The sequence below is a fragment of the Bos mutus genome, chromosome 24, assembly GCF_027580195.1.
Source record: "Bos mutus isolate GX-2022 chromosome 24, NWIPB_WYAK_1.1, whole genome shotgun sequence".
NCBI lineage: Eukaryota > Metazoa > Chordata > Mammalia > Artiodactyla > Bovidae > Bos > Bos mutus.
The window spans coordinates 4020001-4047890 of NC_091640.1; the positions used below are offsets into that span (position 1 = coordinate 4020001).

The window sequence follows — 27890 nt, forward strand, 5'->3', positions numbered from 1 at the left end:
TCCTGGGTCCCTATCTCAATTTGTGAAAAGTCACCTAAGCTCTTGACCCAAATTTCTTTATCTGTTCACTAGATGGATTAGACTAGACCAAAGTGTAAATTCTGAAATCCTATGTTTTAAATAAATTTCAGTAGAGAACACTAAAACATCTTTTTAATAGGTAAACACATTGCAATTTCTCAGACTAGTGCAAATTTAGGTTTGGAAGCACTGACTGGCCACAATTTTAAAAATCATACTTATTTGCTAATATGATCATGATAATTATCAGATGTGTTAACTATGTGAGACTATTTTCACTGATTTCATTTATGACAGCACTTCTGCAACAGATAAGAAGGGAAGATCTTACATATAGCCAGACTCTATAGGAAGAATATTCTAGCTCCCCAAGAGCCACATGTAAAGCTGACAGTGTATTTATGATGCCAACTAACCCTTTATCGGTCCTTCAAAACAACCATTCTTTGGTCCAGTTCAACATACTCCTATGGTTCCTCAGTGGTAAACAGTACTTTTTAAAATTGAAGGGGAACAGCAAACCAAAATAATTTTCTAAAAATTCATATATCAAGAGAGTAGCATTAAACAATGCTTGGAACTGTTCTTCCTTGGCACTCCAACACTTAGACAAAAAAGATGCTGTACTCATTTTTGGTAAAATGCTAAAACGAGTGGCAGCAAGGGGAAGAAAGGAACTCCGGGGAAGAGTGAAAACGGTGGGTGTGGAGATGGAACCCGCTGGCACAGAAACCATTTATGTGCTTGGAAATAAGAAAAGTACCTAAGAACTAGGGGCTTCCCAGGTGGTGCTAGTGGTAAAGAACCCTCCTCTAATGCAGGAGACGTAAGAGATCTTCCCAGGTTCAATCCCTGAGTCGTGAAGATCCCCTGGAGAAGGAAATGGCAACCCCCTCCAGTACTCTTGCCTGGAAAATCCCATGGACGGAGAAGCCTGGTAGGCTACAGTCCATGGGGTTGCAGAGAGTCGGGCACGACTGAGCAACTTCACTTTCACTTTCACTTTCCTGGACAAGACATGGCAACTCCCTCCAGTATTCTTGCCTGGAGAATCCCATGGACGGAGAAGCCTGGTAGGCTACAGTCCATGGGGTCACAAAGAGTCGGACACAACTGAAGCGACTGATCACACACACACCCAAGGACTAAGAAGTAGGAGAATACAATCCATTACTCAACAGTGTATATGTGTACTTTTTTTTTTGAATTGACGGTTTCCTGTCCAACGCACACTGCCCAGCCAGATGAACTGTGTATGCAAACGCAATTCTAACATGTGTTTTCAACATTACCAGTTGCATGTGGACACCTGCAGAATGACCATGTAACTGTGTGTCCTTCTAATTAGTTGGAACTATATGCTGCATAAAGTTATATGGAACCAGTATTAACCTGGTCCATTACAATTATCCACAATCAATAGCATTCCTAATTAAAATTATGAACAATGAAATTCTCTTAAAAATAATTCCCCATGGCTGATACCTATGCCCCTTGATTCTGAAGTAGTCATTCACCGCCTACTGGGTTCTCTGCCTCTTCCTTTCACTGCCTATTTCACAGTCCAGAAAAGTAGGAAGACAGACAAGGGAAAAATAAAAAGTGATGGAAAGCAGAGGGAAACGCCAGCACTCAGCACAGGGGCAGGGCACGGCTCTGTGACCTGGCCCTGGCCACCTGTCCCCTGTCCTCTGCAATCCCCCCTGGGGCAGAGCTGGGGTCCCGGCAGCTCCTGAACCTGCTGTGCCCCTGGCTGAGCATCCCCAAGGCCCTGCACGGGACGCGCCACCCCTGGCTCCCTGGCTAGCCCCCACTCACCTTCACAGCAGTGCTACCTACCGGATGAAACATCTTCTGAATCAGCAACAAGATTCAGAAAAGACTGGGCCATTTCTCTGCTTGAGCTTTCTCCATCCATTTGCAGCAGGTATTGTTTTGATCTTTTCACCCTAAAAACTAACAGCACTGGCACATGCTGATGATCCATAAATATTTAATACTTAAAAAAAAAATCCCCCGCTTCATCCCATCTAGCCACTTAAACTCCAGGAATTTCTTGCAGTGTTCTTAATATCCCACGCTATTCCATACCTCATCACTTTTGCTCTTTTGTTCTCACTAATAAAAAATGTCCAGATTTGCCTTGTATATAAATACCCCTGCATCCTTCAAGACCAAGCTCAGACCTGTGCTCTGAATGAAGCCTCTGCTGGTGCTCCCCAGCAAAGCCAGGCAGCCCTCCACTGTGGACCACCATGCCCTGCTCTCACATCGCCTCCAAGTCTGTCTCCTACATGGAGCACGTGACCACAGGGCTCTTGCACCACCTGAGCCCACTGAAGAGGATGCTCAAGAACATGCCCCGTAGGAGATGAACGAGCACTTCAGTCATGACTGTGCTTCCCTCCGACCTACACTTCCAACGCCTCTCAGTCTTGGACAAATCAAAGGGCAAAGCCCTGTGGAAAGCAAAGGACTTTCAGAAACACATGAACAGGAAGAGGGAGGGAGAAAACAGGCTAATAATAATAAAAAGAAAGCACAGGACAAGCAAAGAAAACGAGGGGAGTAGCTGCCCTCCTGCATTTCACTCCCGGGAAATAATAAAGAATCCCCTGATTCCACAACAGGTTTTTAGAGTCACCATGGAACATTTTAAAATGAAAATAAAGCAAAAATTACTTAAGTCACTGAGATAAGACTTCTTCACTGCAAAAGACCTTAGAGACAGAGGTCAATGTTTTCAACCATGACACCAACAAAGGACAATGTGTATTCTATTGCTATTTTCTTACGAGTTGATCTATCTTACTGCTTTGGAATAAATCTATGACCCGACTCTTTGAGGCAAAAGTGCAAGAAAACACTTATCACAAAAGAGGAGCACAGGACATGGTTTGACACAGAAGCTCTCGTCTCCTTGTGAGGAGACACAGGAGAGGGTTTCTTCCGCTTCTTCTCCATTTTCCTAACCTTGCCCTCAATGCTCTCCTGGGTTCACAAAATGGCTCACTGGAAAATCTCCTATAATCATATCTGTGAAAGAGTGTGATTTATTTTAATATAATTACTATGGTATCTCTTAGATTTTCAAAATAAAGGTGATTTGTTTAAAAAAAATATAAACTAACATCCATTCACTATTTAAATGGTATTTCAAGGACTTTAGCATCAGAAAAATACACTAACCATTAGTGTAAATGTGGTTATTCCTCACTGACAGGGAGAGAGAAAATAAGCATTACATGGGAATTTTAGATTTTTCAAACTAAAAGCAAAAGTATATCATTAAACAAAAAGCATTAAAGTATTATAGAGATAAAACATGTAATGTGTCCTGAATAATAAGAGTACTTGAATGTTAATTTTGATTTTTACAAAACTGAGAGATGCTACCCTTCATATTGTTACAAGCATAATGTGTGACACAATATAAAACAAAGCTTTTCTGTCTCTTTTTTTCTATATCTCTTTAACCAAAACAATCAGCCAAACGAAAAGCTTATTTTCTTTGGATACATCTGTAGATATGATGGCTGTAATTAATTGTTCAGCTAAAAATGCAATTCTATGGTGCTTTTAATGATTTAGGTATACACAGCTTTAGTTCTCAAAGCAGACTAAAAATAGTGATTTTAATTTATTCCTGCTGCCTACAATTACCCACAACCATGTATTTTTAAATATTTCCAGCCTATAAAAATTACTAATTTTTGCCACTTGTGTTTATCTGCATTTAGACTTTGATTTGGATAAATTAAGCTCTCAAGTGTTCCTTGCTTTATGAAACTCTGCATGTTGTACACTTCAACACAAATAAATGACTTGTACCATTAGAGGTTTAAATAATGTAATGTACTTCATGCTCAGCCTGAAGCTGGATTCCAATGAAGTTGCTAATGCACGTAATGATTAAGTGTAACTCAAATACTAACTGTGTTGTTGAAAACATGACAGGCAATAATTTGGTCTATTATATTCTGCCATTTAATTGCCTAGTACAGACATTCTCTGACACGCTATGAAGCAATGATTTACAATTATTCAAGCTGCAAAGGTCAGAAAGTGACATTATAATCATCTACATAGAGATCCCTTCTAATGCACAAAAACTAGGTAATGCCACACACACACACACAAAAAAAGGAGTTTTACTGCATTAGTAACTTTCTATTTAAGGCTTCTTAAGCCAACTGAGAATAAACAGTTCATAAGCACATTAATATACAATAGAAAATGTCTATAATCTTTCCATGAACCAGAGATGACAGATTCCGTAAATGCTCTTATTCCCTCCTGACTAGGTAAGTACTACTCAACTGTTTAACTCCATATACAAGATTCAAGACTAGATACAGGGAACGCAGTCAGAAAATTACATAATCCCTAAATCATGGATACTGGGGTCTTTGTGAATAATGGCATAAAAAGTTAGGCTTCATCTCCCAGGTTTCCTGAAATCACAGGCCACTTGCTAATTTTCTAGTAACTCTTTTTTGTAGTAACTAGTAAGGAAAAACAAAAACCCAAGATGATCAATTTTACCCCTCTCATTCTAATGGAAAGACAATAAAATCTTCACTCTTTTAGGCATTATTTCTGTCATACTAACATGTTCAATTCGTAACCACTCATGCGCAATGAATCAACACATAAAGAACAACGAGGAAAAATAAAATTATTTAAAACAACTTTTTAATATGAGAAAAGTGAAACAGAGAGAGACCAGAAAAAAGAAAGAGAAAGAGACTGAATACAAGAATGTTAAAGTTAAACACAGTGCAAGCAATTTTTTAAAATAATGTAAGTCTGAGAAAAGCAGAAAACAAAAGCGGCTAGGGGCTGGAAGGAAGCAAGTACAGTTATCACACGCTAGAGAAAACAACCTAGGGAGAAAAAAATAAGTACAAATTAAAATTAGTAACTAAAACAACAGATATCACAAAAGCAAAGAAATAAAGAAAAGGCACAGTTAAAAGGAAGGAAACAGGGATCTACCATTACTACCACATAATTTACCTCTACCACTAAAAATACTTTAACTCTCAAGTCTGCCATCTGTACAATGGGAGTAATAAATATGAGATGAGCAATCTCATGAAACTGGACTCAACAAATGAAATGGATGTTAATTAAGTATACCCTAAACCACAGCACTCCATAAATACTATTTATACTTGAGAGTATGATATATACACGTGTGTGTGCCTGTATGTGTGTACAAACATGGAGAAAAAGATTATCAAAATAAATTTAAATGAATGTAACAAAACATGGTTTCCATAATGATGCTCTTAAGCCACTGAGATTTTAAGCTCTTGACTACTAAAAAATAACAAAGGTAAAGATCATGGACTTAGTAAAAATGTGTCTACCTATTTTTAAACATATGTTCCCAACATGTAAGGTGCTTTCTATTATTTTTTTATTTCCTCCCCCACTAAGCCCTATGTCCAACCTGGGGCACATTTTCATTTTAACTATCCATCATTTATAAAATTCACCTAAATTCTATAAAATTCCTCTTGAGGTCATGCTCAGAAGTAAGAAAAACATTAAGAAACTGTAATTCAAAAACTGCTCCTCCTAACAGTGAAAATAGAGTGAAAGGCTTTTAAATGAGTTATCTATAACATGTTCTTAAAACAGGAAGTTCAGAGCAATACATTTTGAAACCTATACCCCGACATAAGCATGTAAACCATGGGTCAACAAAACTTAAATCCTGAGCTCTGAATCCTAGCCAGCATTAGAAATTAGACATCTCATCCATTCAGCTTCTTCTGTCAAATAACTTAAATCCACGATAAGCTGTAGCTAAGATTTGCCGATGAAGGGGAGAGAGATGTTAAAATTGAGCTTAAAAATTCAAAGATGAGTGTAGGTTCAAACAGTGGAAATTAAAAGTTTAAAAGGAAGTCTTTATTAAGGGAATAGCTAATGCACAACCCTTAAATTAAGTCTTAGTAAATATATATATATATATATATATATATATATGATACATATTTGCTGAGCATCCAAAAGCTTCTTAAATAAAGATATGAAAAAAATCACATAAATAAACATATATTAATTCTCAGCTCAATTCAACAAAATGCACCATTTGTTGTTTTCATCAATTTCACCATAAAATATCAGGTTTTTTCAAGAGGTTACTAAGGAAAAATAGTACAACAATGTGAGTAATAATTTCACTGTAAAAGTGTGCCTGCTTCACTGTTTTCATATATTATAACTCTATCAGAACTGTTTGAAAACCCGTTTCTTTCTTACAACTCAAACAGTGAAAGGATTATGACTAAAATTTTAAAACAGACACTAAGATGCTAACTACTGAGGAAAAGAAGACACAGGGCAGGGCCTTCTGTTTGTGACAAAATTAGACCTAATGTTCCTGAAAGATCACTTCACCTTTGAAAGCATGATTTTTTAAAAGGTAAAATTGATAGCAATTAAAGCTAATGAAGAAATGCAGCATGAGCTGCTTATGTTCAGGAACGGATGGGCCCACCGAGCATTTCTAAGATTATTTAGCCATCAATGATAATGAATCGACATTGTCAGTGATGTGAATGTACCAGTGCTCCCTACTGCCACGACCCTGATAGCCAGTTCTCATTCTGTTCACGTTTTTTACCTCAGTTTTTAACGTGCATACTGCTCTGTCCCTTTGAAACACATGAAACACAGAACAACCTATGGCACTTTGTCTTCAGCACTGAAGGGTATTTCACTCACTACTATTGTGTGTCAACTACACAGCCTCAATAGGCATTCTTCAGTTTACCGAAATTCTTCAGAACTTTTAGCTTCACTGTAAAAATGTCTCCCCTGTACAAATTATTGTTATGTGACTTTTAAGTCAAATTTTACCTAAACAAATTAAGAATTATTATTTCTTGGTCAAATAAAATTCAACAACTACTGTAATTCTAAGAGATACAGTTTGGGAATCTAGATTGCGTTTTCCACATGCACACATACACATGTAGACCTCTATGACAGCAGCATAAAACTCAACATACCTACATGTACTTACAACTCTACTCGGGAATCTACTTGGGAATCACTGTATAAACCACAGGGCAACACGTCAGTCGTACATTGTGAGCAATGAGCTAAGCAAGAGCGCAGTGCTCAAATCACACACCCAGAGCCAACCGGTCAGGTTTCTTTCTGACACCACGTGTGTCGGAAACTGCTCTCTGAAAGTCTCTCCTTCTCTTCCCAGGTCTTGGTAACACAAATAAAAAAGGAATGGAATCAGGTTTCTAATAATATAGTATGCAAAAACTGTTTACTTATTTCCCAGAAATGAGGAAGAAACTGTTTTGTTTTATTTTGTTTTTGCCAACTTATAGCAAATCTTCACCACAGTCTGGGCCTTCCTCCTTGCTATAATTCACATGGTAAAAACAGAAATGAGATATCTTTTAAAATTCCAAGACCTGGAGCAATTAAAATGCACCATTTGGCACTCGACCCTTGCAGCTAAAATCAGTAGCAACAAAACTCATTCTCCCACTGATCTTCAGGGGGCTTCAGGGCAAAGGTTCATCTTCATTTACTTTAGCTCCAAGTCATTGAACCATCAATTCTGCCAATGAATAAATCACAGACCATGGTTAATAAAACTGCTTGCAAAGTTATTTGTAAAAACTATCTCAAGGGTCAAAAAATGCAGCTGCATCCTAGGATGAAATGCACAGTCCATTAAAAAACAGAAGCTGTTTGTGACTTAAAAGGTATTTATACAGTAGTGCTAACCAGAAGAATCTTTCACTGAAAAAAGAAACCTAATATAACATGTGCACGTCGCATAATTTAATTGAATCTGAAGTGTTTTGTGAACCAACCATAAGAACTGCAGGTTTCTCAGGTTTCACATAAAGTGTTTTTATATGATGCACTTATTAATTCATTTCTCTAGCATAATAACATTAAAATATACTTATAATCAGAAGTAAGGTATTAAAAACCCAGCTCTGAATGTCCTATGATATACCATAGATGTCATGGCATTTTAAAGCCTTTTAAACATTTCTGCTAAATTAATTAAGTTTTACATTAAGGCATCTCAGTGCTTCCTATTAAATGTAAGACATTTGAGTGACAATTAAACATTGTGAATGATTCTTTAGAGGAAAGAGCCATTAACTAAAACAGGAAAACAACTTTTGAAATAAAGTGACACAAAAACATACTTTATACACTGGTTTTTTAAGCCTCAATAATCAGGTCTCTGAAATGAAATCTTTTTCTGCTTTTTTCCTTATAGAATATGTCCAATGGATCCAAAGAACCATTAATGCGATTAAAATTAGAGCAGTATAGGAAAAGAGAAAAAACATACACATACACTCCTAAAGCTGTATTATGTATTTTTTTATGTCTTTAAATGGAATTTACAGTTCTCTCTGGCAATGTGAATGAACATCCTATAATTTAGTCAATTTACAGATTACAGGTTCAAATTGACCTTGTAGCCCATAAAATTGCTCATCTTCAGCACAGGATTAGAAGTGGGAGAAGAATGTCATAACTGTGTTTAAGGAATTTACCATAACAATGGAAAGGAGGATACGCATGCATAATTCTAGCCACTCTTACTCATATCAGTTTTGAATCCTGAAACAATGGATATCCCGCACGTGCTTCCTGGTTCACCACGGTAGAGATGGTTTCAATTTACTCACCCACAGACGTGACACTTGTATTCCCTCATCCCAAGGTGCCTTTTGACATGGTTTCTGGCATCGCCAAGCTGAGCTGTTGCAAAATGGCATATCTTGCACTTGAATGGTTTTGATCCTAAGTAAATTTAACATAAAATATGATTTGAATTTGAATAATACATTACTGATAGTTTTAAAAGAGGCCTAGATCTTAAATCTTACTTATAGTCTAATTACAATTTTCTGTCCCCAAAACGGAACACTTGCATTCCTTTCTAACTTGAACAGACATGCATTTCATAATTATTCCATTAATAAGACTTTAAAATGTTTCAATGAGTATTTTTAACTTTCAACATTTCTAAAATTTAAAGTCAAAAGTGATACACTTGAGCAGTACTACGTATTAACAGATAAGATGAGCTAAATAATTTCAAATATTTTTCTTACAATTCATAAGAATAGCTTTTAAAGTCACTCAACATTTTAAATGGAACATTTTTAAAACATAAATGCTTATAGAGTAGCTGATACTTTTTAAAATATATTTATTATCAAATAAATTTCTCAGTGGCCACATCCTGGTTCCTTCATATTTCTGCAGCTTTGAATTTATTCACATTAATAATGATATTTCAGATTTTTTTCCTGACATTTATCCCAAATTATTCCCTATATTACTTTTAATAGCACACAGTATAAGAATATACAGTGAATAAATTATTTGCTTTTATGATCATTTTAGAGCCAAAACTCTGTGATGATTCAGCAAATCAGAAGAACTGACATTCTGGCTATTATTGACTTCAAGTACAAGTATTTCAACAAAAAATTTCAACACAGTATCAACTTTTTTTTTTAATTTCCTAAAGAAATAAGATTAATCTATACTCAAACATGAGTAGACAAAATTATTTCAGAGTCCACAAACTTATTGTCAGTAACAGGTAGATTCTACCTGGCAAATAGGTACTAATAGATTATCAGTACCCATATTAACAAGAAGCAACACTCTCAAAGTGTAACATGAATATACCATTTTCTAATTCTAACCTTTAAATCCTCAAATAAATCAAAATCATGTTTTTAAAAATCAGTTTAAAACTGTTACAATGTTTCCAAATTTTTCATAGCATATATAGTACCTACTTGGTGAAGTACCTCTTCTAATATAGTCAGACAGAATGTGAAATATGTGGACTTTAATACACAAAAAGAGCTCAAATAAAAAAATGCAATAAATCATTTTTGATCAATGGAACTTGGTGCAATGCCCTTGGGAAAAGAAATCCTCCCAGAATACTTTGTTGAAACTGAAGCACTCAGTAAAAAATTTTAGAGTCTTAAATTTCAATTTAATTCCCAAAAGCTGACAAAAAAAGTGAAGCATTTAATTTTAATCTTCTAACAGAAATAAAAAAGTCAACAGTACTAAGCACAGGCAGACAAGGTTGAATATTTCACAGTTCAATGACAATGAAGCCAGATCTCTTAATACTTCCATTTCTACTCTGAGAAGTAGATGTAAAATATATTTAGCACCTGAATGGTTATATCTAGTCAGCTTTATATGTTTAAATGTCAAAAGCAGGTTGAGACTGCAGCTTACAGCAATCCCATTCTATCAGTCACATTAGAAACTACAGTTTATTTAAATGATTCTGAAGAAACTAAGCCTATCACTACTTGGAAACATTTCATCTCGACAGGGAATTCTATAAAGGGGCTTGTGAAAGAATAGAGTGAGAAGAATCAATTACCTGCACTTTAAATTACACTGCATTAAAGGTAAGGTAATTAGGAAATTATTAATCAACAAGAACACCAGGGCTCTAAACAAAAAGATAAAGCTCTCTCAACATGTGTGTTACAATTTTGGTGAAAGGATTCAAAGTATCTTGTGATTCAGGCCCTCTAGTTCCACCCCAGGAGTCCAGACATGGAGCCCAGGGGCCTGCAACCTAAGGCACAGGGCTCCCTGGTAGAGGCTGCCGCTCCTTCGGGCTTCAGCCATCACTGCTGGTGCGCTGACAACACCTACGTAAGTCACCTTGCTGACTGTTTCCATGCAGAAATCACGGAGGCCCTGAGTACTTTTTGTATCTTATGCACAGAAGAGATGTATTAACATCTCCTTTCTGTGCCATGAAAATTCTAATACTGGAGACTAGAGGTCACATTTCCTGTATAAGAAAACAAGAAATGTCCCCACTTTTTTCCTAACTGATGGTGTTTCCATTTTTAAACTTGCCAGGACCATCCCAACATGAATCCAGGCATAGTATTTATCAGGCAAAATTTGTAAAACCTCATATTTTTAAATTTGCCTTAGGGTTCCCTGGGGAAGACAATTAAAAATCTGCCTGCAATGCAAGAGACCCAGGTTCAACCCCTGGGTTGGGAAGATCCCCTGGAGGAGAAAATGGCAACCCCCTCCGGTATTCATGCCTGGAGAATCCCACGGATAGAGCAGCCTGGTTGACTGCAGTCCATGGGGTCCCAAAGAGTCAGACACAACTGAGTGACTAACACTTTCACTATCACACTTTAGGCATACTGAGATTATTAAATACATATTTATTAGAAATAAGTAAATTATTATTTATTATTAAACCATCCCATTCCTTGGTTTTTGTTTTTGGCTTTATTTTTTTTTAATTTGGTCTGTGAGGTTTGCTGAAAGGGATAAATGAAGAGGGTCTCTAGCCTTCTGGCACCTTCTTACAATTTTACCTACAGAATTCCAAAGACTTTAAGCTTCTCCTCAGGCCTGCACTGGCCTCCCTCAACTTCAGTCACGGTCAACCCCTATGTACACGCTGACGTGACACTTGAAAAATCACAGAAAGACTAGGTCAGAGAGTCAAGGAAGATGGATTCAACCCATCACCTAAAGCTTCTCCACTCCACAACCTTCCCGACACTGAACACTTCACCCATCCACCTGCTTATTTCTCCATCAACAAAACACTGAGCGCCGCCGCCACGCAGAGCCCGGACGTGAAGCCCTGAGCAGACCCGCGCCCCGGCGCCCTGCGCTGGCCGTGCACAGGCGGAGTCCCCCTAAGCTGCTCTGCCCACGCTGACCCGGCTGCCACACCGGCGCACCAGCCCTGACGTGAGAACCTCCCAGTGAAGCCACCCGCTCCCCGTCTTCCCATATGAAGACTGTGCCAACGGCACCCGAGAGCGGCTCGGAACAGAAAGCATGGGCTTCAGACAGTCTTCGGGCCTGATGAGCGGAACTAAAGCCCCGCTGCCCGGACAGGGTGGGAAGAAAGCAACCCACTCTCCCCAGTTCACCCTGAGAGGCCAAGGAGACACTCCTCCTCTGCTGTGCCGAGGACTGCACACCAGCAAGCGTCGGGAGGCTTTCCCCACAGTCCTTGATGACCAAAACTCATTTATTTCTTCTAGTGCTGCTTTTATCGTCTTAAGGGTGGGAAGAAAAGGTTACATAAAACATATAGTAAATCACAAAATATGAAAACAGCGATTGGAAGAATAAGCCCTCTTCCAGTCAGCCATTAATAACCATCCTTCAATGACTATCTCATGGATATAAGCAAAGAATCAGAGAGGCAATTCACGCTAAAATGCCCCAAGGGGGGGAAAAAGTTGGATTAAAACCTGGAGAGCAACCTCCTCCCAAAAAAACACTTGCAAAACTGAAATGCGGGCTGACATTGGGTACTCAGAAACACAGCTTTTTTTGGTGCCTCAGAACACAATAAAAATGTTCCTGCTGATAAGCCCAACACCAGTTGTTAAAAAGTATGCTAACTTTTACTAAATGTTACAATCAATGATGTAACTTATATAAGTAGGGTTACTTTGTCACATATTGATAGTTACCTCACTTTCACATCCACATTAACTTGATTTTAAATGCAATTAATACATATAGTCAAGGAAGACTAATGGACTACATTCTGCACTTAACCTGGTGGACATTTTCAAATGGCACAAGTGACCAGTGCAAACCTATTTTGCATTGTAAACGACTAAATAAATCTTAATGGATTAAGAATGATCAGCTATCAACACACAAGGGAAATTAAGTGCTGAAATGCCTACATTGATTATTTTAAATTATTAGCCTTACTCTGTTCTTGAATTTGTATGCTTTTAGTGAGCTTTAACACATTTACAAGACTTATTGACTATAATTACAAGAGAATTCAAGTAATGGACACATCAATTATGAGCAACATGTCTTGACCAGACAGTTGCATAAAGAATTCTAAAAAGAGCTCCATTAGCACCTTCCTCTTACTTCTACTCAGTTTTATCTGCCTGAAGAGGGCATGCTAAGAAAGTACCTACTTTCTGCACATGTGAACGAGCCTAGTTTCTAAAAACCATATCATTTCAGGAACCGAGCAATAACACGATACCAGCAGAGACGATAATGATGCCAACAAATAACTGCATTTGAACTTATTCCCCAGCAGTGGTTCTACTGCCTGAGAAGAGCTGAGATCCAGAGTACAATGTGTATATTTACCTAGATCAATCTTCTGCTAGTGGCCCTGTTACTTTTGTCAATGAAAAACTTTTATCTATCTTTAATCACCCTCAACTACTAACAATGTTTCATACTCTTTTGTCTGCCTCCTTATAACCGTGCACTAAGTTTCAAAAACTGCATGAATCTAAAGTATAGCTTTAATAATAAGCCATTATTTAAAAGTACAGTAAAATAAACCTTACAGTTTTAATGAAAATATGTTCATTGAAATGTGAATTTATTATTCAAATCCACTCATAAATTCAACCATGGAGACAGAACTTGTCTAAGCAGAGCACAATGATTTAGAAAAGCTGTCTATTTAAAATAAAGAATGTATGGCAGGTTTATAGAAACAGTGCAGTGAATTTTTACATAAATTTAGAATAGTGGCTTATGTATTTTCCACACAAAAAAAAGTTTCAAAAAGAAAACTACCTAAAAATTGAACATTAAAATGGAACACTCCATGTGACAGCACAGAAACTAAATCAAGTGCTACCTCCATGAAAACCAAATCCCCAGGACATATTAACTTTGAAAAGTGTTGACTAATTTTGATCTTTGAGAGCAGAATCCTGTTGCCTGGGAGTTACACTTTGGGATATAAACTATCTGGCATTGGATACACCTAAATCCCTAAAACTGTAAGGAAATATTCATACTTCATTCTTCAAAAGCCATTTAATAGGTCCTCTGAAACCCAAAGTGCCACTTAACAGACACCCTGGAGAACCAAACACTTAAAGGACTTAGAGACAACTGAAAGGCTGTGAGAGGCAGGAATATAACAAAGGCATCAGAAGGACGAGGCTTTCTGGTCAAAGAAATCTGCCAAACAGCCTGCCTCTGGAATCACTAAGGCTCAGTTAATAACCTGGAGATACGTTGAGTGTCAACCAAGAGCAGAGCCAGGGCCAGGGGGCAGCAGGAGGTTAGCTGGGTGGGGGCTGCCAGGCAAGGGCTGTAAGGACTCCACGTTCGGGGGCAACCCAGGTCCCCACTCGAGCACGCCCCAGCCCTGGTGGGTAAAGAGGTCGCATGGACCTACCTGTGTGCGTGCGAATGTGCGCCAGGAACGCCATCGAGTTGCTACTGCGACACATCTTCCCGCAGTACTTGCACACGTTGCCCTGGTTCTCCTCCCTCTCGCGGTTGATCTGCTCGGTGTCCTCCACGATGTACTTGTTCACCTCTCGGAGCAGCTCCTCGTGCTGCCCTTTGATGTGCAGGAACAAATTCTGCTCGGAGTCAAAGGGCTCCGTGCACTTGACGCACTTGAAGGTGGCGCCACCCTCGGGCAGCTCCTCCACGCTGGCCTGCTCGTTCCGCATGTGGCCAGCGCTGGCCAGGTGCTGGTGGAGGTTGCTCTCCGTGTAGAAGGACTTGCCGCACAGCAGACAGTGGAAGTGTTTCTCCTTCGTCGGGTGCTTCATGGCTATGTGCACATTCAGGCCACTCAGACCGTCCGCCAAGAAGCCACAGTCATCACAGCGAATCCGGGTGGACTCCGCAAAGGAACTACTGTCCGCTTTCTTCTTTTTCACACCTTGAGCACAGTCCTTCAAGGGCAGTTCACTCATCCTCACTCCGGCTGCCACAAGCCCCTCTTGAGACTGGTCGAAGAGTTCCCCATCTTCGGGGTTCTTGATCCTTATTATGGAAGAATCAAATCGGCCGAAACTGTACACGGCCTGCCCTTTATCATCAATACTGATTATAGTTTCAAAAACATCATTGTTGTCAATGGTGCTGTCAGAAGCTGGACCATCCTCTTCCAAAATCACTTTGGTTTCATGTCGGGAATTCATCAGAATCTCCTTACTCTCCAGAACGGGATCTTCCGGAACATCTTTCAAGTCCCCTGAACTCTGCATGCTTCCAGCTCTGTCCTGATCACTGCTCCCCAGGTTCAGCAGATCTCTGGGAGCTGTCAGCATGGCACTCTTGGCTGGATGCTCTCCATCTACAGCTCTGAGACACCCACGTTTGCCAAAGACTTTATCAGCTTTGTCCTCTGCGTTTCCTCCATCACTCTCGCCATGTGTGTTTGGACTACTGATGTCATTCAACATACTGTGCCTTTTCTTTGCTGTCTCATGATTCAAAGCTGAGCTTCCTGAGTTTTCATTCTGAAATTTGCTTGGGGAGCCACAATTAGAAGAAATACTAAGGGGCACCATCTCCTCCGGTTTTATAACTTTGTCCTTGGCAAGGGGCTGCTGGAAAGTTTCACAAAAGGAATGATCTTCACTGAGGTTAGAGTCTTCCTCAGTCTCAGTTTCTACAGAGTCAGAAGCACAGAATACCTTGGACATATCTAAACTGGTGTTCTCATCCAAAATAGAGCAATCAGCAGCATTTCTAGATTTGAGAGTTTCAGAGGGTTGGTCTGAAATAATCTGAAATTCCTCAGAATTCTGTTGCTGCTGCCCTTGGGGAATAATGATGGTTTTGGACACTTCTGAAGAACTGGCTTGTACGTTAGTAGAGTTCAGGTAAGACTGCCTTTTCATCTTGTGTTTTTCTGTTGCCGCATGCCTGGTCATCTCCCGTCGAGTCACAGCATAGTAATCACATGCCATGCAATAAAAGGCAAACTCTCTTGTATGTTTCCGTTTTACGTGCAGCTCCAGAGAGGTGGAAGAGTGTGCCTTAAACTCACAGTGCGTACATCTGTTTTCATCTGTACTCGCATCATCTTTCTGGGGGCATGTGTCACCCTGAAGGTCCTCTGGGTCCACAGCGGTTTGCTCCTTTTTCTCAATAAGGTGACTGCCAGTCTCCCTATCTTCAGGGTGAAACACGTTCTCAACTTCCACTTCCACTGGACTCCCTTGCTCGAGTGGTGGCTGTTCTGAAACGGAGGTGTCTGCTTCCACTGGAGGGTTGGCAGGCTCATCTGCCACGCTGGTGTTCTTCCTACTGGCATCAAGGTTACCGCCTTCAGGGCCAACAACGATATCGGAACTCTGTTTTCCACTCGCTTCAATTTCTACACGTCCTTTATGCTTCTTGGTGGCACAATGACGTTCCATGTCTCCCTTGGTTACGGTGTAATACTTACAGACTTTGCATAAATAACTATACTGGTGACTGTGTTTTCGTCGAATGTGCACAGTCAAGTTCGTGATACTGGAGGCCAGGAGACCACAATGTGAACAGGTCCGAGAGATGTTGCCTTTAGGTCGCCCCCTCTTTGGAGTCGGGGGTGGAGCTAATTCACCCTCTTTGGTAATGACACCGGACAATGACAGTTCCTGGGGAGGCAGGATGCTCTGGTCGAGACAGGACTGCTCCTGGATCTGCACACCTTCTCCGTGGCCTTCTGTCCTGCCATTCCCGGGGACGGTAAGCTCTTCTTTCTTGTCATTTGCACCTATGCAGACCCTTTCAATACATTCCTCAAAGCTTAGGCCAATGTTATTTTTCTTAGCATTTTCAAGATGCTTGCTTCTCTTGATGTGTTTCTCCATTCCTTCTTTGCTCAGGGAATAAAGATTACACGCTTTACAAAGAAAGTGATGGTCTTGACCGTGGCGGAGCTTTATGTGTCTCGTGAGAACAGTGGAAGATCTTGTTTTGTAGAAGCACTTCTTGCACTGAAACTGAGGCTTACTCCAATGCCTCGCTTCACTTCCGTGGCTTGCCCTGGACTTAGCTGGCTCTTCCTGAGCTGGTTTTCCGGCCTCACTCACAGGAACTTTTGCGTTTTCTGATTCTAAAGTACTTAAGGGGAACGTCTGTAAAGCTGAATCACCATTAAATGACTGAGAAGACTTTGTCTGACCCAACAAGTGAATGTGCTTCTCAGTTGCTCTGTGTTCCTCCATGTCTTTCTCGGAGGAGAAGAACAGATGACAGGGCGGGCAGAGGAAACCCATACTGTGCTTCTCCTTCATGTGGTCCCTCAGGTCCACCTCGTTTGGGGAAGTAAACAAACAACATTGGCAACGCAGGCCGGAGGCGGTCTGCTGATGCTGGTGGCTGTGCGCGTGCTCCTCCACGTCCCTCCTGGATGTGCTAGAGAAGCCACACGTCTGGCAGTGAAACCGCAACTCGCCCGCATGGCACCTTGTCACGTGGATCTCCAGCTCCGCCCTGCTTGTGGCTGTGTGACCACAGGCCGAACAAGTGCAGGCCACCTGGTGGTCGGGAGCTGGCCTCCTCGCCATAGAGTCGGAGGAGCCAGGGAGATGCGCGTTTGTCCTGTCCTGCTTTGGGGCCTGGGTCTCTGGGGGTGTCAGGCGCGGGTCCCCGTGCAGAGGTGCCGACTCCGCGTCGCTCATTTTTATTGGTGCCCTCAAGTGCTTCGAATACAGCCTCTGCACTTCGTTAGCGCCCCTCTTACTAACTCCTAGGAGCCCGCACCTCTTCTTCACCTGGCCCTTCAAAGCGAAGGCGCCAGCACGCCGTCGGAAGCCGCTGCCCAGCACAAGGAAGCCACGCTCGGCCCTGGGTCTTGAGGCTGTGCTGAGGCCGGGGGCTGCCTGGGCCGTGTTTCTGCTGGACTCCAGCCTATCTAGGAGCCTCTCGGAGGTGACAGCCATGCCCAGCTTTCTGCTCTGGTTCTCGGGATTCCCGGCTGCATCGTGGGAGGTTACATTTTCTTCAACGACCTCCATTTTCTCTGGAGAGGTGTTCCTGGACGGCCTCATTTCAACCAGCAGCTCGCTGCCGTGCCCACTTTGTTTAGAAAAGCTTCCTCTGAAATCTCTGAATGTGCCCGCTCCAACGCTCCGCAACGCTTTTGAGTCGCCGTTCCTGGCTACCGGCCTAGATGCTCTCGGCTTTGTGCGGCCAGCCTTCGCTCCCACGGGACTCGGCTTCTTGGGCAAAGGCTGTTTGGTTAAGATCTGTACGAACCCTCCACGGGCAGCGAGGTTCTGCCGCCGGAGATGTGTTTTGCCGAGACAGTGTGCGTTCAGCAGGTTCTCCTCGGCACACTGAAAGCCGCAGAGCTCACAGGAGAAGGCCCTCGGCGGGCCGCGTGCCTGCCCGGTGTGCCCGGGGAAGGCCAGGCCACCGTCGGCCGCGGGGCCACAGGCCTGGTCCTCTGGCCGCGGTGAGGGGCGCGCGGCGTGCTTCTCCACGTGCGGGCAGGAGACAGGCGAGCAGGCACACGGGCCCCCGAGGGCACCGCTCCCGCGCATCTCTTTGGGGGGCGACGGCAGCTCCCCTCCAAGATCGAGGAACGCTGTGGTCTCCTGAGCAGGCTCCTTCTCAGCGGCCATTTCACCCGGGCTCGGGTGACCGGGAAGACCCGGGCTGCCATCACGGCCACTCGAGAGGGGCTCCACCCCGGACCCCGGCAACGCAACACCCTCTCCCGAGCCTGTGCCTTCGGGGCTCCCTGACCCATGGGTGCGCGGCTCTCCCGGCCCCAAGGGCTCAGCCTCCGCTAGTTTCATTCGCTTGGAAGCGCGTTTATTTCCGTTGTCCTCCTCGACAATGTGGTCCAAGTCCGAGGACTCTGCAAAACCCCTTTTGTTTGTGGAATTCTCAGCAGAGTCTGCTGTCTCATCAGATACAGGCCCACGGTCCACGCCGTGGGATGCGCTGTGGCTCGGGTGTTCTGCCTCCTCCTTTACATGGTCACCCTCATCGCTCCCCAGCTTCTTCCCGGGATCCATCATTAATAAAGTGCCGGCGAGCTTCCGTGTCAGATGCGGTCACTGGGCTCTCAGCCTGTGAAGAACATAAACACAGTGTTACACCTTTGAACGTACAGAAAAGACAGATGTCAGCCCTAAACTCAACATAAAGTGACACGCCAGATGAAAAATATCCCAAAATCAGCCTCTACATCTCCTTTACATTGAGATGGACTTGATCATGTGCCAAGTCCTTCATGAATGAAACCAGACTGGGCGACAGCATGTCACCACACCGCCGACTCAGAGAGCATTACTGCAGTAACTTTGATAGAAAAAGTAACTTTCAACCGGCTTACAAAAACACTCCCATGTTTTAGTTCTCTTTACTGGTCCATTTCAATTTACTACTTAAAAAAAAAAAAAAAAAAAGCAGAGAAGCCCTCTTTTCAAATTACATTTCAGTGAACTCCCATTCTATAAAATAGATTAAACAAAATGTGCTATATGAGTCAGGGAGCCAGCCTTCCCCTCTGTGGCTTCCCAACAGAGGCCGAAGTCCTAGTATAAAAAGGTAACAACTGCTTCACTCCCTCCCCCAGAGCAGAGCCCTCCTGTGGTCCTTCTAAGTAGATCCTACATCTACCAACATGGATACGCTCATCACACACAGCCGTGCATGCTCAGCTCTGCCACCAGTGAACGCCACTCCCAGCCCAGCTGTCAATCACCGATTTCTCCATCTAACAGTCATTTTGTGTTGTCTGAAGGTTAATGGCAAAGGGCAATGTCAGTGATAGGATAGAATTAATGAAGTAAATTTTAGGGGGAGAAAAAAATTTTATTGAATAAAATGCTTTAAAATCAATAACATTGATTTCATTTTTCATTATGCGATTTAATTCCATTAAAACATATCATTTTCCATTTACTTTATACCATGATTGGAATTCTCAGCCATTTGATTTGATGTTAATAAAATGCCATCAAGTTTATGGCCTCAAAGCTAATGATAACTATTTTTAACTATTTGTCCATTTTTTTTTTGTAACAATGACAAAACAAATGAAGGCTGTTCTCTGTCTCTGCTAAAAGTAAGGACTATAAAATATATATAATGACACCAAAACCATGAGAAACAATATAAAAAATTAATAAATTAGTCTTTATCAAAATTAAACAATTTCAAATGACATTATCTTCAAAAATCACCAAAAACAAAGTGAAAAGAGAAGCCACAGAGTAGGGAAAACGTTCCGCAAATCAATAAATATAAATATGTAAATCCTCTGCCAGATACGTTTTACAAATATTTTCTCCCTTTCCATTTCATAAATGTTATCTTTTGATAAGCAGAAGTTTTAAATTTTGATAAAATAAATTTTTTTTCTCGTTCTGACTACTTATGTGTCTCGCTTTCTTTGTATATCCACAGCTAGAAGGTAAAGGCCTGCTTTATTTTATCCACTCACATGTCCCAAGAATCTAGAACAATGCCAAGTACATAGAAGGTTTTAGAATGAACAAATAGCTCATTATGAAATAAGAAGTGTCTCCTAAGTGTTTATTGATGAAATGAAAATTGTCTGAGATGTCTTTCACAATAGTCTGGGAAAGGGGCCTACCGAAGGCTCTGTACCGACATGCTAAAAGCTGAGTGACAATGACACCCTATCCATCTTCTGTGTGTTTGCACACGTATATGCTTGAAAATGCCCACAACGGGAGTTATTTTTAAAAAGCTTTTTAACATGTAGCCTAAAATGACGTGAATTCCTTTCAATGAGTCCTTTCCTTTCCTCCTCTTGCAAGACTGCTGTGCCTCACAGCTATAACACCTTCACGACAGACACTCGCAGGTTTACATGCACAGAACACAAAAACCCCAAACACGCAGACGCATATTCAGAGTCAATGTTCAACGGAGGGCACCTGACTCATACGTTTTTGGAGATGAAAGAATGACTATATGAATATGCAGAAATAAAATAATGAGGCTCTATTATCTTCTATATAATGGCTCCAAAAATTCTATAACAAAAGGAGAAAATGTTTCAGTATTTGCTATTTCCCAAATGGCTTTCTAAATTAATGAAAGAATTCAGCATCTCATTATACAAGAAACAAACATTCAACAAATAGATATTGAGTTGCCTAGAATGTCAAAGGAACTCTAATGATACAAAACACATCCTTTCCCCTCAGCAGGCTCATATTCTACTAGGAGCCATGTGACACATGTGGAAAGGAACTGATACAAGGCCACGCAGGATCGCACGTGTGATATAAACTAAGAACTACAGCAGCACAAACAGGCATGCAACCCTACTGCCAGGCAGACTGTTGGGCTAAAAGGGCAGAAACATCATTTGAGCTAAACCCCAAGGAAACAAGACGTTTTTCTTCCTTTTCTTGAGAGGGCAGGTAGGAACAGTTAAAACCTTCTAAGGAGAAAAAAAAGATTAGCAAAGCCACAGAACACACTCTATGAGCATGCAAGACAGGCGGCAGTGCAGGCAGCTACCGCTCTGGCTTTCTACTGCGGGGCAACTGAAAACCCAGGCAGAGGACCATCCAGCACATCACAGAAGGCTCTGAAATAGCAGCTGGAATTCATTCAGCAGTGTCGGCGGGGAGTCACCAAAACGCAGCGCTGCTTCAGGAAGATTCAGTTTTCAGTTACAGGACGTACCATAGCGAGAGACAGTCTAGAAGCAGAGCGAGAGCATTCTGTTTTGAGTTATAGGGCCTGAACTGGAATGACATCAGTACTCATGAGTCCCAAGTATCTTAGAGTGACCGAGAGGAGACTCGATGGAAATGAGGAAGCTTACACACATACAAATTTAAAAAGAAAAACCTTCATCAGAAAGATTATTAGTTTATTATAGCAGAACTCAAAACCCACCCGACTGGGAAAGTTCAAGGACTCGTTTCTGGAGGCAGGCTGAATTCATTTGCTCAACACTTACTGAAGTCGACCATGTGTCAGAAAGCACTTCAACCCTCTGTGAACAAAGCAGAACACAGGGCAGGCAGGGGCCTCACTGTCATCACTCAAGGCAGGATCCCTGTTTTCTCTCGAAGTCCTAGTCCCTGTGCTCACTGGAGAAGACCATGAGCCTCCCGTTTCCTCCCACAGTAAGATCCCAAAATTCAGAAGACTTAGTAGGAATTTAGACTAAAATAATGAGATGTATTATTAAGCCAAATCTTCTCAAAGCAGATGGTTCCTATACAAATTGATCAATTACTATTCAACACACCACACATCCTCACTCTGCCAGATTTTCAAATACGCAATTCCATTTATAGTTTCTACTCTCACTCAAATTCTCACATAGTGGTTGTTCCTTAAGTAAAAAAAAATAAAGTGATCTTCAATTTTACCTATATACATACGTACATATATACATATGTATATAGTGACCTTCAATAGAGTGATCCTTGGAAGAAAAGTTATGACCAACCTAGACAGCATATTAAAAAGCAGAGACATTACTTTGCCAACAAAGGTCCATCTAGTCAAAGCTATGGTTTTTCCAGTCATCATGTATGAATGTGAGAGTTAGTTATAAAGAAAGCTGAGTGGCGAAGAATTGATGCTTTTGAACTGTGGTGTTAGAGAAGACTCTTGAGAGTCCCTTGGACTGCAAAGAGATCCAACCAGTCCATCCTAAAGGAAATCAGTCCTGAATATACATTGGAAGGACTCATGCTGAAGCTGAAACTCCAATACTTTGGCCACCTGATGCGAAGAACTGACTCTTTGGAAAAGACCCTGATACTGGGAAAGATTGAAGGTGGGAGGGAAAGGGGACCACAGAGGATGAGATGGTTGGATGGCATCACCAACCCAATGGACATGAGTTTGAGTAAACTCCTGGAGTTGGTGATGGACAGGGAAGCCTGGTGTGCTGCAGTCCATGGGGTTGCAAAGAGTCGGAAATGACTGAGCGACTGAATTGAACTGAATATCATGATCTTCAATTTTACCTATAAAAAATTATTAGCTCACTAAGAAACTATCCCAAAAGAAAATCCTTACTATTAACTGAAATATTCTCTGTTGAGGTTTAAAAAGAAAAAAGAAGATGCAGCAAAGAAATCAAAACATTCATACACTTTTTAAGAACAATAATAAAACAAATCAATAGCAGCCTTATGATGACATCTGGTGGCCATTTCTCACAGGAACTATTTTCAGCATTTTTTTTTAAGTGTTTCAGAAAGCAGTAGAGAAACATAACCAGTTTTTGGACCACTTCATATGCTTGCGTTACTGTGGGCAGCACGCATGAAGTCTTCCCCTTCACTTTCTCCCCTTTGGTTCCACTTTGACGCATCCTGACCTCGGTTCTCTCCCCGTCCGTCTGTCTCCTGGGCTGAGTGTGCGGCAGGCGAGCCGGAGCAGTCTCGCCACACTCGCGCGCGATCTCCCACTAGCACGGTGAGGCCACCCCCACGAGAAGGCCCCGCCCTGTGCCCACCCGGGGCCTTCTCACCCTGCGTCCTTCCTGGACCCACCCAGCGGCCACCACGAGGTCCCCACTGTGCCGGCAGCAGGCCACAAGCACAGTCAGTGTGGGGACGAGTGTGGCAGGCAGGCACACACAGAAACTCCCCAGAGTCTCTCCCCCTTTGTCTTCAGGCCTGGAAGGACACAGCAGGGCAGGTAAAGCGGCCCACAAGCCTGTCCACATGCAACAGTGACAGCTGAGGCGAGAACAAAGGGAAGTTGGTGGACTACTCAGATCTCTTCCTTAACCTACCGTTGTCAACTGGGCTTTTTACTGAAAATATGTCTCTTACCACTAGACTATCAGTAACTTAATATGGTACCACCACGTCCAGGTGTTGTCTGTTAACGAGAAACTCAGAAGCATTAGTTGCCGTTCATCAGTTTCTGAGACCACAAAATGAACTATCTGATGCTGACAAAAATATCACTTTCTATGAAAATGCCTACAAGTTGAATAACATCTTCCATGAGAAAAGAGTATAACTTAACACCCTAAAATGCATTTACTACATAACACTGGAGGCAATTTACCACAAATGGGTGTATAATATAGTTGTGGTTTATTCACAATTGGATCAGAACATGAACGCCTGGGTCCGATAACACCCACCTCCTCACTGCCCAACAACTGGCTGCAAGGCTTTCCTCAGTTATGTTCATACACTTGTACCTTTCCCCAATCAGATAAATTCATGTGGTGCTTTAAAATGAGTGCACACACGCCTCTGACACTCCTTAAAGGGCGGAGCTGATCCCCTCCTCTTGGTGTGGCCTGGCCTTGCGGACCTGCTGGAAGGGACAGAGCGGAATGGAAATGAAGGTGTTCACCTCCTAGGAGGCCCCGTGCCTGCGGCTTGCTCCCTCCACTGCCCCTCCGCCTGGGGGAGCTCGAGCCCTGCTGAGCGTACACCCTGCAGCCAGGGATGCTTGGGGGGTGGCAGGTGGAGAGGAACTGAAGCCTCCTACCCAGAGCCAGAAGGAGCAACTGCCGACAGCAAGCAAGTGAGCTGTCCGTCCGACCGGAAGAGGCTCCTCCAGCCCCAGGCGAGCCTTCAGATGACTGACTGCAGAAGCAGAAGCCCCCAGGTGAGCCCACCCCCAAACCCCTGACGCACAGACACTCTCTTTAAGCCCAAGGATTTTGATGTAATTCTCTGAAGGGCACTAGACTACTGGGAAATCCCATGGACAGAGGAGCCTGGCATGCTACAGTCCCCTCGGCGTCCCAAGAGTCGGACATGACTTAGCAACTAAACAACAACTAGCATAGTGCCAGTTCTCTCTCTCCCACCTTGTCAGAAACAGATGCAGCTCAAGTGCACCCCTCCTGCATATATATTTTATACGTAATTTCCTTTTCTGTATGCTCCAACCTTTAATAGGAATCTTCTGTATTAACATGAGAGTATTAAGCTACTACACAGGAGGAGGTCAACAAATGTTAAGAGAATTACACTCTGAAATGCATATCAAGACCAGAATTCCTGTCAAACATGTGTAAGAAGATTTTAGAACTTAAGACAGTGACATTTACATTCATGCTTCTCTCACTACCAAAATCAGATCATTGATCATTACAATGAAAAAGCAGTATAATAAAATCAAGAGTTATTAAAGAGATGAGGTAGAGAGAGTTTTAAATTTAGATTTGTATAGAATAAAAGAAAAGTTAAAGTTTCCGAAAGACCTGCTCGTGTTAGATGAAGGTTTTCATTCTCATAGGCCCCTAGAATTATTTGTACCACAGACCTGCCTCAGAGCTAACAGTAACCAGAAGCTCCTTGCCAGCTGGACTTGGGATCATAGCAGCCCACAATCTATCTAACATTCCCCCAACCTGCGGAGGTGGCCCATGCAGTAAACACATGGAGAGCCATGGGTCATCAAGGCTGCACGCGTCACAGTCCTTCTGGGCCCAGAGACAGGTAGCTCCCTCACCTCCCACTAGCAGGAGGTGTCCGAGCTCAGGAGTTGCCGGAGTCTATGATCACAGGGCCTGTGCCTGATTAAGCTTTGCCTCCAAAGCATCTCACATGCATGTCGAGCTTAATCCTAAAGAGAACCTTCCCAGGAGGTCCAAAGACAGACTGAAGACAAGCAGGCTCGAACTATGTGCTCCTGAGCCCAAAGGTCAGCGTAAGGTAAACTACCAGATGGAGACAAAAGTTCTCACTCAAGTCAGAGAAGAATGTTGTTTCTATTCCGGGGTGAAAATGTTAGTTGCTCAACTGTGTCCGACTCTTTGTGACTCATGGATTGAAGCCCTCCAGCTCCTCTGTCCATGGGATTCTCCAGGCATGAATACTGGAGTGGGGGCCATTCCCTTCTCCAGGGGATCTTCCTGACCCAGGGATTGAACCTGGGTATCCTGCAGTGCAGGTAGATTCTTTACCATCTGAGCCACCAGGGAAGCATGGTCTGTTTCAAACATTTGATTCTGTATGCAAGTTAAAAAACAGAATATTTCTTAAGTTTTGATTGCACAAAACAACCACTAAAAAGTCATACTAAGAGGGAGAATAAGTAGATCATCATCCCTTTCATTAGCAAACACAGTCACCTTTCCAACATTGCTCGTGAGGATGTATTAATACCAACAAAAAACAAATCACAGGACAAAAATAAACTATAAAATTAGCTCAGCCTTCTAAATAGCCAGCTATTTCTCTTTTTAAAATCTTCCTACACTTCAAGTACTATTTTCCAAATACATTAATTGATCTGGTAATAAAGTTAATTTTATGACTATGTTATATCAACCATCTCTGACAAAGGTACCTTTTGTTGCATGGAAGATTTTATCTAGAAAGTTAAAATTTAATATATCTCTTATAAATCTTTCACTAGTATTTCTAATTGTTTTGATTTTTTAAGAAAGGAAATTCTTAGTGGAATAGAAAAACAGTAAAGGGAATGAAGATTCTATGAGTAAAGAAGAAAAAGAAAAAATTCAGTACCATTAAAAGAAGACACATAGAATCATTTGTATCCCATGCCATTTGAAAAGGTTGTTTTATTATCAATGTAACTAATCACAATGAAACCATCTCTTACAACTAAAGACATTATAATGAATTTTCTTTACAGCTACAGAGAAATGGGATTTGCTGTTTCACATCAAATAGAACAGGCTGTATAAATTCTTCTCCCTATTTATTGTAAAATATAATTTCATCTATAAAATCAGTCATGAAATATTAAAACTGAAACAACAGAATTTATATCCTTTACTTAATTTAGTTTAAACGGTCTATTCACTAAAAAGGGGGGAGTGGGTACATGCGACAGAGCCCCTCCTTCCTCATTAAGCATTTCCATTAGACCCTTTATTTTCAAGAATTTATAATGCAGCCATAAAGAAAAGCATTCTATAATAAAAGTTAGTATACTTTCCTTAAATTTTCCTTTCATCTTATTCAAAAGGCAAAAGAATAAAGCACACAGCGTACGAATGCTGAGGAAGGGAAGACAACTAGGAGGAAAAAATTAAAGAAACACAATAGATGGACACTGAAAATGTAAAACTCCAGTAAAAAAAAAAAAAAAGAAAGAACAAGTGAGGCGGCCCAAGTATTCCAACAACACGCTGCAGGACACACGACGAATATTTAACTTTTCTGAGCCCTAGTTTCCTCATTCCATGTAAGATTTCTACATTCCATGAGAAAATCTCTCACTGATAGTAAAAACTGGTGACCACTCAACAAGAAGAAAAAGAATGAAACTGGTTTTCATTCCAGCAGGAAAAATATGAAGAAAAAAGCTACTTCCAAAATACAAATATGGAGGAAAACTAACTTTAAAAACAGCTAAAACACATTCTACACTGTTCTTGCTTAGATTCATCAAGGTCCACTGAGAAGAGATGAATTAACACAATGACTAATCAAAGAACTGCCAGGGGAAAAAAGACAAAAACTACTAATTTTGGAAGAAATCTGGAAAACATTAATTCCAACTGTCAATAAGCTAACACATGATATAAAATTATCATGCCTCAAGATAGCTGGAATATAAATTATTAGGTACCAAAGACCTGAGTGTTAAGAAAGTATATTTAGAAAAGAGAAAATGTCATCATTAAATTTTAAAAATGGATATAGTTCTAATCAAGGCTAGTTATCTAATAAGGTTAATAGTTTCCCACACACCCACACTGGATAGTGAAATTACAGGTAATTTTTCCTTCTTCTTCCCAGATTTTTTCTATATGCTTTCCTACATATATTACTTTGGGAGGAAGACAATGGGGGAAACTTTAAAAAAGTCCCTACACATGGTTAAGTAATGGAAAATGATGATTCCTCTCAAGAAAGGAAGAGCAAGCCCTCAGGCAGAAATACATTTATGATTGTGGTTCTCGGACTAAATTGAGAATCAAAACACCACAAATAAAAGGAAGGTTAGGGGGTGACTTGCAAAAACCAGAGATGTTTGGGGTCTAATTTCAGTCAAACACCCAGGGATACCAAGAAATTTCCCTGTGGCCACTGGACTGCCCACTAAACTCAGAAAGGAGGAGGCGGCCCAGTAACAACAGGCACAGCTGGCACCCACATCTTGGC

At 41.5% G+C, this 27890-nt stretch overlaps 1 protein-coding gene across 1 annotated transcript in view; it reads right to left on the reverse strand.

Annotated features, from left to right (window-relative positions):
• The window catches only part of ZNF407 (zinc finger protein 407), a 386963-nt gene that overhangs the window by 342593 nt on the left and 16480 nt on the right, over nt 1-27890 (reverse strand). The window contains exons 2-3 of the mRNA XM_070362001.1: nt 14261-18897; nt 8721-8835 (exon numbers count right to left, since the gene is read on the reverse strand). Of these exons, the coding sequence (XP_070218102.1) occupies nt 8721-8835; nt 14261-18845 (4700 nt within the window). The 5' untranslated portion in view covers nt 18846-18897. The remainder of the gene's footprint in view (nt 1-8720; nt 8836-14260; nt 18898-27890) is intronic.